This window comes from Heterocephalus glaber, unplaced genomic scaffold (genome assembly GCF_053883595.1).
Source record: "Heterocephalus glaber isolate CG9 unplaced genomic scaffold, H.glaber_assembly_v1.0 deba00001451, whole genome shotgun sequence".
Lineage (NCBI taxonomy): Eukaryota > Metazoa > Chordata > Mammalia > Rodentia > Bathyergidae > Heterocephalus > Heterocephalus glaber.
In genome coordinates, this window is record NW_028258301.1 from 826,022 (window position 1) to 841,994 (window position 15,973).

The 15,973-nt window shown below is 35.0% G+C and overlaps 1 protein-coding gene across 8 annotated transcripts in view; it reads left to right on the forward strand.

The window, feature by feature from the left end:
- Nucleotides 1–15,973, forward strand: part of Tut4 (terminal uridylyl transferase 4) — a 119,142-nt gene that overhangs the window by 100,252 nt on the left and 2,917 nt on the right. For 3 of the 8 annotated variants that reach the window (XM_087214721.1, XM_004869241.4, XM_004869240.4), the window contains 4 exons: nucleotides 4,866–4,981; nucleotides 5,969–6,177; nucleotides 7,502–7,602; nucleotides 11,981–12,428. In XM_087214721.1, the coding sequence (XP_087070847.1) occupies nucleotides 4,866–4,981; nucleotides 5,969–6,177; nucleotides 7,502–7,602; nucleotides 11,981–12,428 (874 nt within the window). Of the gene's footprint in view, nucleotides 1–4,865; nucleotides 4,982–5,953; nucleotides 6,178–7,501; nucleotides 7,603–11,980; nucleotides 12,429–15,973 lie in introns of all 8 variants that reach the window. The other 5 variants (XM_013067263.3, XM_013067262.3, XM_021247973.2 and 2 more) reach the window with 2 other exon arrangements.

A 15,973-nucleotide genomic window follows, 5' to 3' on the forward strand; every position in this document is an offset into this window, starting at 1 on the left:
GTGAAGACTCAGTATAGTTGAATTTTGATTTTGGTATTTTGACCACTGTTTTTCATCTGTAGAAATTTCGTTGAAAATTTACACAAAGAAGACAAAAACCAAGAAAATACTTTATTATTTGCTGTGCTCTAATTTTCATGAAACCTTGCTATACTGAATTAGATTACATGGAACCAAAAGATTTCCTTTTGCCTGAAGTAGGTTGCATAGTGTCACACATTCCTCTTGGTCTCACTGTGGTTTTTGCTTGATTTCTATTGGTTAAGAGACTGAAGGAAGCCTGAGCTTTAGAGCAAGAGACGGGTAAGAAAAATGTTAAAGAGAGAGAAAAATATCATGTATTTACTGTTGCCTCATGAATATCTTTGAACTTAATCCATTTCTGGACTCTTCTTTGTTAGGGGTGGGGTAGTAAAAGTAGAATTCTGGAATTTTTTTTCCCTTGGTGCACTCTTCTCAGATATTTCTGATTGTCTAGCCTCCAAGGGGGTAGGTAATAATAACTATAATGGAGAGAAATAAAATAACAGGAAAATTTGAAACAACACAAAACCATACAAGCACAAGATGACTAGAGAAAGAAAAACCTAACATTTTAATAGTATATTAATTGACATAGCAATAAATGAACATTTTAAGTGTCGTTTTATCTGAAATTGAGACTTGAAACTGTTCGTAGGTATATGTTCAGTAGGAACCCACTAATGTTGTACACAGTGAGACCTTTTAGTAGAATACTAATCAGAGATGTGCTAATTTTAGTTTATGAATACAGAATTTCAGTAATCCTTTATAATTCAATGTAAGTAGTATTCCATTGTACATAGATATCACAGTATTTTGTTTTGAATATTAATTGGTATAAGAGCCAGTCATCAATTTGAGGCCTACCAGAAAGCAGCCTTCAATGTATTAACCCCTTTATGCCAAAGATGACAATATTTAAAAATTTTTCCATAGAATTCATATATTACCTAGAAAAATTCAAGGAATAAGAATATGAAGAGAAAAAGGTTTTATTATGTTCTGTTCTTATGGATGCTCCAAAAATAGAATGCCAGGTATATAAAGATTAATCATTTTAAAAATAAATTTTATTCATAACAGTCAATATATGGTATTCCATAGCTTTGATATACTAGTTTAATTATTTTCCTCTGGTGGACATTTAAGTTGTCTTCATTATATTGGTGTTATAACTTATATAGTAGAAAATATCCAAGTACATTATCTTTGATATTTTTATTTCACTACTTCATGCTTTCATTTCACTGCTAGGTATTGAGATTATAACAGCATACAGGATAAATTTGCACAGACTATTCTCACATAAAGTATATTTCATATTTTTCACTTTTCTTATTCACTTAAATATTCTCACTTCATTCTTTACATCATTATGTCCTCTACGTTATAATGTAGACCTTTTTTCTCCTTATCCATCAGTTATCTTCAATTTTCATTTTCCTGTCTCATTTGACTTAAATTCTATGACTGCTCTGTGGAATTATACTTAGGGAGAAGAAGAAGATGAAGATGATGAAGATGATGATGATTTTGAGATAGAGTTTCTTTATGTAGCCTAGGCTGGCCTGCAACACTCTATTATCGATACCAGGCTGGTTTCAAATTCAGTCTTCCTGCCTTAGTCTCCCAAATGGGATTACAGGTGTACGCCACTGTGCCTGCCTCATTTTAAATTCTTTACTCACACTGTCTTTCTTTGGTACCTTTATGTGTCCAGCCTTACACGAATTGATCTGTCCACTATCTGTATGTGCTTGGGCAGTCAGACAAAATGGAAAAAGTCATAAAGCTAAGCAGTTTTAAGTGCATAGTATAACTTAGTATTATACTTTATATCATAAAGTCATGTATAAGTTAAAACTTAATATTATATGAGTTATAACTTGATATTATAATTTATATTATAAATTAATATTTATCAACTTCAATTGGACTTCAGTGCTGTTTGACAATTTTGCTACATTTCTTTCCTTACCTGTGTCTCTCTCCAGTTCCATGAGATATTATTTCAAATTTTATTTATTTTATGCCAAATTTAATAATCCCTCTAATTTGTCCCATGTTTGACCTCTGCCCTTCTTACTCTTGGTAGATGATTTTTCTCTGAGACAATAGTGTCAGATAAATATTCTTTCAGTTTTCTGCTACCACATTTATAAATCTACCTGAATTTGCAGATATATCCTTTATTGAAGACTAGTTCTTTTGTATGCACTCTAGATCCCCTTGTTATCTTTATCCTAAATCTTCAGCCTCTTTTTCTGTAAGAATCTTTTCGAAGATGAAATGCATAAAATGTAATTGCAGATCAACATCTTTTTTCCTTTTGGTTTTTGTTTGTTTTTATTTGTTTTTGTTTTTGTTTTTTGAGAGGATTGCAGTGTAGTTCAGGCTGGCCTTGAACTCACTATGTATCCCAGACTGGCCTTGGATTTGTGGTGATCTGCTCGCCTCAGCTTTCCAAGTGCTGGGATAGCAGGTGTATACCACCACATCTGGCTCGTAGATCAGCATTTATAGATGAACATTTGCCATCAATTTTAATGATAGATAACACTTAGAATTTCAATTAAGTGGACTGTTGTCTTCCAGAAAGTATTCCATTCTTATTAGTAAATTTATAAAAATTATATCTTGCCTGGCGTGGTGACAAGTAATCCCAGCACTCAAGGTTGAGACGGTTAGATTGCCACAAGTTCAAACTCAGCCTAAACTACATAGTGAGACCCTGTCTCAGAAAAAAAAAAATTGTATCTAATTATCACTATTGACATACTTTCTTCAACAAAACATTTGGTGGGAATTTGCTTTCTCTCCTATAAGTCCCTATGTCTCAAGTTTTGCTATTTCATCTAAAGTTTGCTAACCTCAGTTCTAGGTCACTGGAATGGTGGGATAGAGAAATGTGGATTTAAGAGATAACTTCAAGAATAGAATGGATACAGCTAGATTAACTAGTGATAATAGATGACAGAGAACAAATTGAGAATTATTCCTAGGTTTCTGGCTTAAGTAACTGGGTGAAATTAGAAAGGCCTTTATTTTGTCCCGGGTAGAAAAGAGTTTCGTGAAGATTTAATCAGTTATAGTGGTAAATGTGAAAAAGTTTTACCTCTTGTCCTTATTTTACATACAGCATTACTGAGATATAATTCACAAAATGTACAACTTAGTGCTGCATTTTATTGTGGTGAGGATTTTGAAACCATCACCACAGTTTAATTCTAGAACATTTTTGTCTTCTCTGAAAGAAACACTGCTCTCATTAGCAGTCAGTCTTTTTTCTTTTTCTCAAGCCACTACTCAGTTTTTTTGTTTTGTTTTGTTTGGGTACTGGGGATCGAACTCAGGACATTGCACTTGCAAGGCAGGTGGTGACACTGAGCTAAATCGCTGGCCCACTACTCAGTTTTTTTTTTTAATAGATTTTCCTATTCTGAACGTTTCATATAAATGGAGTCATATAATAATGTAGTCTTTCGGAACTACCTTCTTTGACTTAGTATAATATTTTCAAGGTTCATCCATGTTGTAGTATGTGTCAGTATTTTATGTTGTTCTTGATTTTGTTTTGAGACAGGTTCTCACTATGTAGTTCAGACTAGCCTTGAACTTGCCTTGTAGCCCAAACTGGTTTTGAACTTATGTTCCTTTTGCCTCAGCTACCAAGAGTGGATTGATTACAGGCATGCCCCGCCATGCCTGACTTACTTCATTTCTTCATTTCTTTTTATAGCTGAATAATATTCTGTTGTATAGATACACCACATTTCATTTATCCATTCATCAGTTTTTGACATTTAGACATTTTGATTATTTTTTTGGCAATTATGAATAATGCTCTTGTGAATTTTTTGTGATTTTGTTTTCATTTCTCTTTGTATATACTTAACACTGGAATGGCTGCATCATTTTGATAAACTTGTATTTAAATTTTTGAGGAACTGATGAACAGTTTTCTAAGTGGATGTGCTATTTTATTTTACATTTTCACCAGCAGTATATGTACATTCCAGTTTTTCTGCAACCTTATCAGTGCTTGCTATTGTTCTTTTTAAATTGAACCATTCTATTGGGTATGTCTTTTTTATTTTTCTCTCTGACTTTAGATAGGTTTGTAGATAGCTAAGTGGACATGTTCTCTTGTCTTTCGAAAGTATGAGTACTGTCAGGGCCACCTGGAATTTGTGACAAGGCAAAAATAAGCAGTGGGAAGCAAAAATGAGCCTGATTTTAAAAATTGGAAAAAGTATTTACTTTTTATTTCCATACCTTCTCCTTAGGTTTACTTTACTTTTATAAATGGTACATGTTCTTTAATAATTATTTATAAATCCAAACATATTTGAGGTAGAGAATTGCTTTATATACTTGAATTTCTGTTATATAGAGAATAGTTTCTTTCCAGAAGTAGACTGGTGTAGCAGAAAGCAGGAACTTTGTAGTCAGAACAGACTTAGTTTTAAATCTTTGATCTGAGACTTAACCAGCTTTTTTACTATGGGCAAAGATGACTTGGACTCTAAATTGCAGCTTTGTCATCTGTAAAATGAGGACAAAAATAATATCTATTTTTTGAGATTTTCTTATTCATCTGTAGCATCTTTGGGTAGTGTAATGTGGATGTAAAGTATTTAGTATTATTAACTGATGGTAATGATGATTCTGAAGCTTACTTTCATAACAGTTTTCATTATGGTTTCATTACAGTGAAATATTTATTGATGTTTATGATCTTTTCTTTAAAAAAACACAAACTTTCGCATCTTGATCTCCTTTTCATTTGGATCGAAAAGTTTTAGTGATTTTTTTCTAATAAAATCGTACTTTCTCCCTAGGAGTACTTCTTTGATTCGAGAGTATTAACAGATGGAGAATTGGCTCCTAATGATCGGTGTTGCCGTGTTTGTGGAAAAATAGGCCATTACATGAAAGACTGCCCTAAAAGGAAAAGGTTGGCAAATGATTATCTATCAACAATACAGGGAAAATAAATGGGAGGCCAATTTGTAGCTATTATTCTGTTTGTAAATGTATTTTTTTTTTTGGTACTGGGGATCGAACTCAGGACTTTGCGCTTGAGAGGCAGGCGGTGGAACCACTGAGCTAAATCCCCGGCCTCATAAATGTATTAAGTGAGAAAGTTCAGGGATTTAAAATTGGACCTTAGGTAAATGTTTATTTACTGGAATTTTGTAATAGTATTAGATTTATTTGTGACATAATGATGTCTTGAACATTTATTGGTTCATTAATTCATTCACCTTTTTTTTTTAATTGAAGCACTTATTGTTACGTACTGTATATTGTGAACTGTGCTAGGAACCAAGAAAAAGATAACTATTACATAGAGTTCTTGCTGAGGACCTCATGGTCATTCGAACAAATAATTAAAATACAATTAATTAAATTCTTTAAATATATACTGTGAGGTATATGTAAATATTATGTAACATAATATATACTCAAAATTTATCTATATTCACATTCCCAGGTTCCACATGCTGTATTTATAGTAGGCCAGGAAATTCTTTTTTTACATCATTTGGCATAATATAAAAATTTGGAAATTTTCAAACAGATTAAGTTTCAAATTTCCATCACTGTTACTTATTAACTGTTAAATTTAGGCATGATGCTTATATTTGCTAAGCTTTAGTTTCTTTAAAGTGGAGAGAATATCAATATCTAAAGATTCCTACAGGCTAAAAGTTTCATATTAAAAATTTTAATATAATTATTATAAAACTAATAGAATCCCTAGTTTTTTGCCATATGGGTAGGTGTGTTATAAATGTGAGTTCCCTTGTCTTCAAACAAATGCATGAAACAAATGAGTATGTTAGTCCCTTTGTTGTGTATAGTTTAGTTTGTTCTATGAGTTAGCTCAGTTTACAAGTACCTAGCCCCACATTATTGGCATCAGCAGTTTACTGTTTAGATTAAAGAAGAAAGACAGTGAAGAAGAGAAAGAAGGGAATGAAGAAGATAAAGACTCCCGAGACCTTCTTGATTCCCGGGACCTCCATGACACTCGAGACTTTAGAGACCCCAGAGACCTCAGGTGTTTTATATGTGGAGATGCAGGACATGTACGAAGGGAGTGCCCAGAGGTGAAGCTGGCCCGTCAGAGGAATAGCAGTGTGGCAGGTAAATAGAAAATGCCAAAAATAGTTTCTGGTGGAAATAAAGTCATATATGTTGTTATCATTCTAGGGACCCTAATTCTTCTGTTCTAAACCTACTTGTGCTACTTTGTACCCAGTAATTTCCTAAAAAGTTAAAATTTACATATTGAAGCTTTTACTTCGAATAGTACTTGTATGTGTTCACTGTCAAAGTTCCCACAATCCGTTGTATTTGACTGACTCCCTAAAGTATTATTTGGATTTGAGCCAGACACTTTCTCAATGTCAATATAGCATTCTTTATGGGAGATTTTTTTCCTGGACTTATATATGAGAAATTATGTTCTCCCTGCTATTATGAGTAAGGGAAACCTGTTCTGTTGTGTATTACAAAGAATTTTATGAATTTGGACAGTGACCCAAATGAGAGTTTATTGAAAAAGACTTGGGTTAGGGATTATAGCTCAGTGTTAGAGCACTTGCTTAGCATGTGTGAGGCCTTGGGTTTAGTCGCCTGCACTTTGTGGGGTTGAGGGGTAGGGGATGTGTGTCTCAAAACAGACTGTTGATTGACTGATTAATTGATTGCAGTGCTGGAGATCAAACCCAGGACCTCATGCATGCTAGATAAGGCCTCTAGCATTTAGTTACATCCCCTGCCCTCTAGATTTTTTTGTGTGTGTGTGTGACAGGGTCTCACTTTGTAGGGCAGGCTGGCCTTGAACTCACTCTGTAGCCCAGGCAGAATTCAAACTCACAGCACTCCTCCTGCCTCAGCCTCCTGATTGCTGGAATTACAGGCCTGTGCCACCATGTTCGGGTCAGACTATTTTTAAAATTGTGAATTGTAGTTCTTCAGGTTCTTATTGCAGAAGGTATTTTCTTAAGTATGTTGTCTCCCTTACAAAAAGCAGTAAGGTATTTGTTTTTGTAGCCAGTATACTTTGGGGGAGTGGAAGTGGCTGTGCTGAGGATCGAATTTAGGACTTTGTGAAATGCTAATTACTTACTGTCCTGCAGAGCTACATCTCTAGCCCTGATAAACTTTTTAAATTGATAGAGGCTGGGGAAGTAGCTCAGTGGTAGAGTGCTTACCTAGAGTGCATGGGACCCAACACTGCAAAAAATCACAGTCAAACCCAGGGTAGGGAAACAACAAATACATTGACCTACAGAATTGAAAAATGGCTTTATAAAAGTTAGTTATTACACATTTAATATAGTGATAATTTAAAACTGAATTCTATAAAATTTTGGAGAAATTTCAGACTCTTAAGAATTTATCAATTGCCATTTCTTTATTACTTTCTTTCTCTTTTGATTTTCTTTATGATGTCTTTTCTTAGCAGCCCAGCTAGTCCGAAATCTTGTAAATGCCCAACAGGTGGCCAGTTCAGCCCAGCAACAGGGCGATCAGTCTATAAGGACTAGACAGTCTTCAGAATGTGTAAGTACTCTATGTGTGAATGAGTTAGTCTTGACAGGAAGATAGCACTCTCTGTAGTGGGTGTTATGGGTTTTATCTGTCAGATTGGCAAATATAATCTTTGAAGTTACATGATGCTTTGTAGGGGTGTCTTTGCTAGGCTTAAAAGGTACATTGAACATTACTTTTGGAATAATGTATATCTAGGTTTCTATCTTTTTTTTGTTTGGTGCTGGTACTGGGAAATCAGCCCAGGGCCTTCACACTGAGCTGCATTTCAGCTGCCCTTTAAAAATATTTTTGTGGGGCTGGGGATTTAGCTCAGTGGTTCTGCCGCTGCCTCGCAAGTAGAAGGACCCGAGTTCAATTTCCGGTACCAAAAAAAATATTTTTTGAAACAGTTTTGCTAAGTTGCCCAGCTTGGGCTGGAACTTGCAGTTCTCCTGCTTCAGCCTCCCAGAGTGCTGGGATTACAGGCATGTGCCATCATGCCCGGTTTCTATCAGTGGCCAAACTACTTAATTTATATGAGCCTGGTTCCTCATTTATAAATTACCTGGTACATGCTTTGCTTAGTAGAAAAGTATCAATACCATTAATAAAAACAAAAAATTGAAATGTACAGCTTTTCACATTTCATTTAACTGTACAGACTTGAACTTTAATTTTCTAATGTTCCATTTTAGAGACTACTAATGACTAAATGTAGGAAAGGGAACAATGAAGAAGCACATGTTTTTATAGAGAATGTTAAAAAAAGATTTATACTATTATAATGTGTTGGTTTTTATTAAAAGTTCATCTACCCGAGTGAATGAGAGACTGTTCATCCATTGCACTTTCTTTAAAGTCCAAGATATTATCTTTAGTAAGAGTTTGTAATTTATGAAAATATTAGAGCTTTCTCCTATTTTCCCTTGCTCATTACACAATCATTATATTTAAAAAATTGAGTTTAGTGTTGTTAGGGTACTATGGTACATATTTGGGATTATTTTTGCATGAAACTTTGTTTCTTTCCATTTGATGTAAGGATATACCTACTGACATATACCTGTAAAACACTGGAGTATTGAGTTAGAATTCAGACTCACAAGGTTTACATTAACTTTTTTGTTGCTTTTGATCTTTTTCTGAACCTGTATTCACCTTGCACTTACTAATTGTTCTGTATAGAGTTCTTACTCTCAACCTGGCACTGTGTTTCAGTGCTTCACACTTGTCAAATGTAATCTCTCGAGTGGCCATGTGAAGTGGCAGGTATTAGTATGTTCAAATTTTAAAAATTGGGAAACTGAAAATAACAAATTCTAAGATTCAAATTCATATCATTCTAGATTCAAAGCTATTAACTAGGGGCTGGGTGTATAGAGTGCTTGGTTAGCATGCATAAAGCCCTCTATTCAATCCTCAGAATTAGGAGGGGGCAAAAAAAGCTGTTAACTGTTAAGCATGCTAGAGCTGATGTGATTTGTATTTTAGAAGAAACTCCTATAGTATTTGAAAAGGAGTGGTAGAAAAAAAATTTAGGAAATCCGGTACCCTAGATATTTGAATACCTTCTGTATACCTATTATGTGGCTGGTACTTTCATAAGTATTAAATATGTAGTTCACATATTTGTTGAGTACTATGTGCTATATATGAATTCTTTCTATTATAAAGAATTTTAAAAATACAAGTATAAAACATAGTAAAGCTCCATGTATCACCATACTTTTAATAGTTTTGAACATTGTTGTTTTTGCTTTACTAAAAAATACCCACAATTGAAAATTCCTATGCCAGCCCTCTTTGATCCTGTTCCTATCACCCCACCTTTTTTTTTTTTGAGACAAGGTCTCACTGTGTAGTCCAGGCTGGCCTCGAGCTCACTATGTACTGTGTAGCCCAGGCTGGCCTTGAACTTGCTGAGATCCTTCTGCTTCAGCCTTGTAAGTACTGGGGTTATAGACATACGCCATCACACCAGTCCAGGATCTTATTCCTATTTTAAAATCTTCCTACTATTCTTCCATTGCTACAGCTCTGGAGGCTGGAGTGGGAGAATCACTGAGCCCAGGAGTTTTTTTTATTGCCTGGGCAATATAAACTCCTCAAAAAAAAAAATCTAACCTAAGTTTGGTATTTATATTTTCCACGTACATTGTTTTTTCTTTATAAAAACATATGAGATAGCTTCTGTATTATATGCTTTACAAGTGAGGAAATTGAGCTTTAAGTTTTTTGCCTGCAGTCAGTAGACACTTGAAATCAGAACTTCAATCCTTGGGCTCTTTGTCTCCAAAACATAGGCTCTAACATTTTTTTAAACATTGCCCAAGGGTTTTTTGGTGTGTGTGGGGGGGTGAGGCAGGGTCTCCCTTTGTAGTGCGGGCTGGCCTTGAGCTCACTATGTAGCCCAGGCTGGTCTTGAACTTGCGGTGATCCTCCTTCTTGTGCTCACTTTTTTCTTACCTGAGCCAAGAGTCTGTAAAACAGATACTATTCTGATGTGTATCAAAGCACCTTAATGCCAACATGTATAGAATATAGTTTATATTTCCGCCCGACTCCCAGATTTGCTTCTCCCTCCTGTCATCTCATCATCTCACTGTATAGTTTCAACAGTTTTTCCCTTCCCCTCAATGTCCATATCCAGTCATTAAATTCTGTTGTTAAATTGTACCAATTAAAAATATATAGCCATTTATGTCCCTTTATTGTTTTCTCTAGCCTAGCCTACCATCGTCTCTCTCAGGACTGCAGGATTATATATAGTAGCCTCCTCATCCATTTGGTTTTTTTTTCTTCTCAATGTTCTCTATTTAATTTTATTTTTAAAACTTTATTTTAGTTTGTTAGTACGTGTGTATAGTACACAATGGTTACATTCCTTGTGGGAAGTTGGTACATGTACATAATACATCCTAATTTGTTTCATCCCTTTTCCCTTCCCTCCTTCCTCCTCCCACATATCTTGATCCTCTTCCTCTTTTGGCGGTACATGTTTGCAGTACGTAATGTTTACATTCCTTGTGTAGAGTTGCACATAACACATCCCAATTCCTTTTTTTCATCCCTTATCTCTTCCCCTCCTCCCATCCCTCCATCCCTTGATCCCCTTCTCCATTGAAAACGATCTGTCTTCCTACTTCTTAATTGTCTATCTTTTATTTTGCTCTTTATTTTTATTTTGGGTTTCTCATGTAAGAGGAACTGTGATATGTAAACTTGTGTATCTGATTTAGTTCACTTAACATTGTAGTCTCAAGGTGCCTGTATTTCATTCTTATTAAATAAAAATACTTTTTCTAAGATGTAGATTGATCATATTTCTGTCCTGACTACAATCCTTCAGTGGTTTCCCACTGCCCTCAGTGTAAATTACAAGGGTTACAAAAACTCTTCATTATCTTCCCCCTGTTTAATTCTGGAGCCTCAGATGTGCCATTCCCCTCCCTTGTAATAGAATAATATTAAGCTTCTTTCAAATTCCACTTACTTTTTCTTTTTTGGTACTGGAAATTGAACTCAGGGCCTTGAGCTTGACAGGCAGGTGCTGTGCTGCTGAGCTACATTCCTGGCTCCACTTACTTTATTTATTTTTTGTTTTTTGTTTTTGCAGTACCAGGGGTCGAACTCAGGACCTTTTGCTTGCAAGGCAAGCGCGGTGCCACTGAGCTAACTCCCCTACTCCACTTACTTTAAAAAGCCATGTTTTCATGCCTGTATACCTTCAAACATGTTACTCCCTTTGCCTGCAAACACTTTTCCCTTCCCTATATCTGTGTCGTCTTTTGTCAGGTTGTTTTGTGTTTACCCTTGAGTCTTAAGTTTAAAAGATCACCTTGTCCAGAAAGTCTTCATTGATCTCCACTTACTTTTTTCTTCCTTACTCTTCCCAAAGTGGGTCAGATATTCCTGCTTTGGGATTTCATTACGTGTTATACATTATACATTATTTATCCTAGTAATAATTACACTTTATTGTGATTATTTATGTAATCTTTTTTCTGTTCCCTGCTTTTCCCCAATAAACATTAAAGTCCATGAAGGCATTAGTGTTAGTATTTTTAGTACCTAAAGTATTACCCAGTACATTGAAAGAAAGTAACTGAGTGATTTATAAGTAAGTGATTAGTTCACAATGAGAGATACATGTTGTACATGATGGGAACGTTGCCTAGGTTGTCTTATCTTTGGATGATTAAAAAGTTTGTAAGGCAGTACCTTATGAGAAAGAGTTTGAAAAACAATTAACTTCATATAAAATGAAGTTCTGTTTTTATTCATATCCTGTTAGTTTTCTATTTGATTTTCTAATGAAATAACTTCAGAATTTTGTATTCTGATAATCTTTTATTAAATTAAGATGTTTGTGAGTTAATTTTAAAATGTGTCCTTTTTTTCTCTGCAGTCTGATTCACCATCTTATTCTCCTCAACCCCAGCCATTTCCACAGAACTCTTCCCAATCAACTGCTGTTACCCAGCCTCCATCTCAGTCAGGATCCCAGCCTAAGCTTGGCCCATCTCAGCAGGGAGCCCAGGCATCCCATCAAGTCCAGATGCCCATGTATAACTTTCCCCAGTCACCACCAGCTCAGTATTCTCCCATGCACAATATGGGATTGTTGCCAATGCACCCCCTCCAGATCCCTGCCCCATCTTGGCCCATTCATGGCCCAGTAATCCACTCTGCACCAGGCAGTGCCCCCAGCAGTATTGGCCTGAATGATCCCAGCATCATCTTTGCACAGCCTGCTGCCAGACCCATGGCGATCCCTAGCTCCTCTCATGATGGGCACTGGCCTCGAACTGTGGCTCCAAATTCTCTGGTGAACAACGGTGCAGTGGGGAGTTCGGGTAACTCTTCATTTTCTTCTTCTGTATATGTCTGTTTGTAGAAAGGTTGGGTGATTGGCATTACTGGTTTAAACTGGGGAAATAATGTGAAAAAGGGCAAATAATATTTATGGAGATACAATGTATAACTAGGTAAAAGTAAACAGTCTGGGATCTGAGATCAGATGCTTAGATTTGAATCCTAGCTTTGCCGTTTATTATGAGGTCTTGAGCAATTACTTAATCACTTTGTATGTTGGTTTCATCTGTAAAAAAGAGATTTTAATAGCATCTAACTCAGGGAAATTGTGAATATTGAATGAAACAATACACATTAATATTAGCGCTAATTTTATTTTTAAATTTTCACTGTCACTTGCTTGGTGTAGGTATTATTGCCACTCATTTTACAGTTGATGAGTTGAAGGGTTAAGTACTGTATTGTCATAATCATGATAGATCCAAGAAATAAACATTTTTTTCTTCAAAACCTGTGCTTTGTGCTCTAAAAGCCTCTATTATAGTTCTGAGTAAGGAGCAGTTCTTCAGTAAGCAAAATATATTAATAATAATTAGTAGCATTTAAATTTTTTCTGATATTTAATATGTGTTCATTACAGAACATTTGAAAAATAAGTCATTTATAATTTCAGTTCCTAGACATAAGTACTTACTAAGTAATATTTGGATTACAAGTGTTATTTATACCTGTTTAAAAAGGAGTTGACATTTGCCATATTTGCTAATTTTATATTCAGCTTTTTAATGATAAATATTTTTATGGGGATCTTGAAGCATGCACAAAAGGAGAGTAAAGTATGATGAACCCTACTAATAAACTTAACAGTTATCAGCAATTTACTATTTTTTTTGTTTGACGTGTTACCACCATTTAAAAAGAGCTTTAGTTTGTATCTCTTAAAAATCATAAGATCAGCTGGGGATTTAGCTCAGTGGTTCTAGCACCTGCCTCGCAAGTGCAAGGTCCCGAGTTTGATCTCTGGTACAAAAAAACAAAACAAAACTATAAGATCTGTATCCAATATCATCTGATACCCACTTCTTGTTCATTTTTCTATTTGTCTAAGAAAAAAGTATCTTATTTTTTACTTTCTGAATTAGAACTCAGATAAAAGCCCATATATTGTATGTAGTTTTTATGTCTCATAATGTCCTTCAGTTTATAACAGTTCCCCTCACTATTTTTCCCCATATGAAATATTTGTTGAAGAAACTAAAAATTCTCACATTGTGAAGTTGGCCAATATTATCTTTTTGGCATAATTTAATTCAGAGATTTCATTAACTCTTAATGGGTTATTTTTTGAGGGCAAGAGTACCTCTTGTTTGATCTTGTAAATTTTCTGATCCCCCACTTTCGAAGGAAATTTCTGGTTGTTCCTATTTTAGTGACTTAAGATTGATTTGTGAGTTAGGAGATGTCAACTTGTATCTGTTATAAAGTTCCTCATTGAGTTTTATTTAATGTTCTTAGTTGCCATTGATAATTGTTGCCATTATTTCATTAGGATTTGTAAAATGATGATTTTGTATTTGTTCTTTATGATTCTTGTATGAAGAACTTTTCCTTTATTAACCTCTTAATTACCCTGAAATATAATTTGTATAGGAAATTAAGGCTAAAAGTTTGATTCTCTCCCTTTATCCATTTTCAAGGAATTTTAGGGATAATTTTTTTAGTTACCATAATAGTCACTGACATATATTCATGAAGATGTATATATAAAAACTTCCTATTTTAACCTTGATATATTAGCTAAGTTTTTACCATTTCAGTTCTGCCACCTGCCACTGGTTGATCTATATTTTAGTGATAAGGAATTAATTAGCAAAACATCCCACAAATATACCTTACTGTGTCTTACCCCTGATTGTCTATCTGAGTGGTTCACCCTGCTGGGAATATCATCTCCATTACTTCAGCTATCTACTCTCAACTTCTGCCTTGCCCCAAAGCCTGGCTGACTCACTCATCCTGCTTTTTAAGTCATGTCACTTTCAAGAAGTCTATAACTCTTCCTGACCCTATCCTTCAATTATATTGAGTGGCTTTGTCTCCTTGTTTCCTTAAAATCCATTTCATAGCGGGCCGGGGATTTAGCTCAGTGGTTCAGCCACCTGCCTCGCAAGCACAAGGACCTGAGTTTGATCCCCGGTACCAAAAAAAAAAAATTCCATTTCATAGCACTTTTGTACCAAGGTGCAATTGCCTGTTTACTTTTCTGCATAGCATATTGGGCTGAACTTTTTATAGGCTAAGAATAGTGTTTTATCTATCATTGATTTTCCAGTAGCTAGTTTACTGCACAGTATATGGTAGATACATTTTTCATGTTATATATCATTAGTATATGATAAACGATAAACACTTGTTGTATGGGTACACAACTCAGAATTAATATTAAAACTGAAATTACTGCTGTGTTAAAAATGGAAGGACTGGCCAGGCATGATGGCACATGCCTACAATCCCAGCACTCTGGGAGGCTGAGACAGAGGTATCACAATTGTGAGCCCGCCTTGTTAACTTACTGACTTAGTTGGGACCCTATTGCAAAATAGAGGTGGGAATGTAGTTTAGTGCGAAGGTCATAGACTAATCCCTAGTTTAGAAAGAAAAAAAGGAAGGACTAGGTAGGAATATATTAGAACAATAATTATAGTTTTATGTTAGATAACAAGACTGTACTAAATTTCCCCCATTTAAAAAAGTATCTGCAATAAGATTATATTACTTATATTATGAAAATATTTGGTTTTGAAAAATGGGCAAGATGGATTGGACGGTATCTTTACAAATTATTTTTTTAAATGTTAAAACATTTCTCAATTGGTCATGACTTAAATCTGTACACCCAGCTCATTTATTTTGTAAACTCTGAGCTCTTTTGTTTCAATCCCTAGTTGTAATATGGCTTTATGAACTTACAGTGAACAGGTACTTTATCTTCCTGATTACCCCTGAGAAGACAGAGCTTGTGAGAATGAAGCCAATTGGGGTTTACTAGTTGTCTTCCTCCCTACTGTTTGTCACTACATACTTCCTAATTTGTGTTCCTTCTAGAAAGATTAGTAAATAAGGGCAGAATCTTTCAGTTATTTCTTAGCACATTGTGACCTTGAATGAGAAAAACCACCAGAAACAATCCAGAAGATTCAGTAGGTAGTTTGCTTTGAAAAAAATACTACCTGCATTATAGATACATCTGAGAGAGGGAGGGAGAGAGGAGAAAGAGATTGATTGATTTTGGGGGGTAATGTTTGAATTCCTGCCGGTATGCCAGAACTTGTACAAACTACTTTGTTTTATTTAATCCTCATAACAACAAGAGGTTCAAAATGGAACCTTTGTAATTTTCAGAACTGTGATTTGAACTTAGACCTGTTTGGTCCCAAGTTTTCACTTTTGTAAGCTCAAGCTCTCAACTATTACACTACAGTGCCTCAAGTTGCTAATAGAATCTCCTTTCAGGCCCAAGATATAATTGATTCTGGGATAATTGGCATTGTTTTAAGGATAACATATAAGTTCTTTACCATGTGGT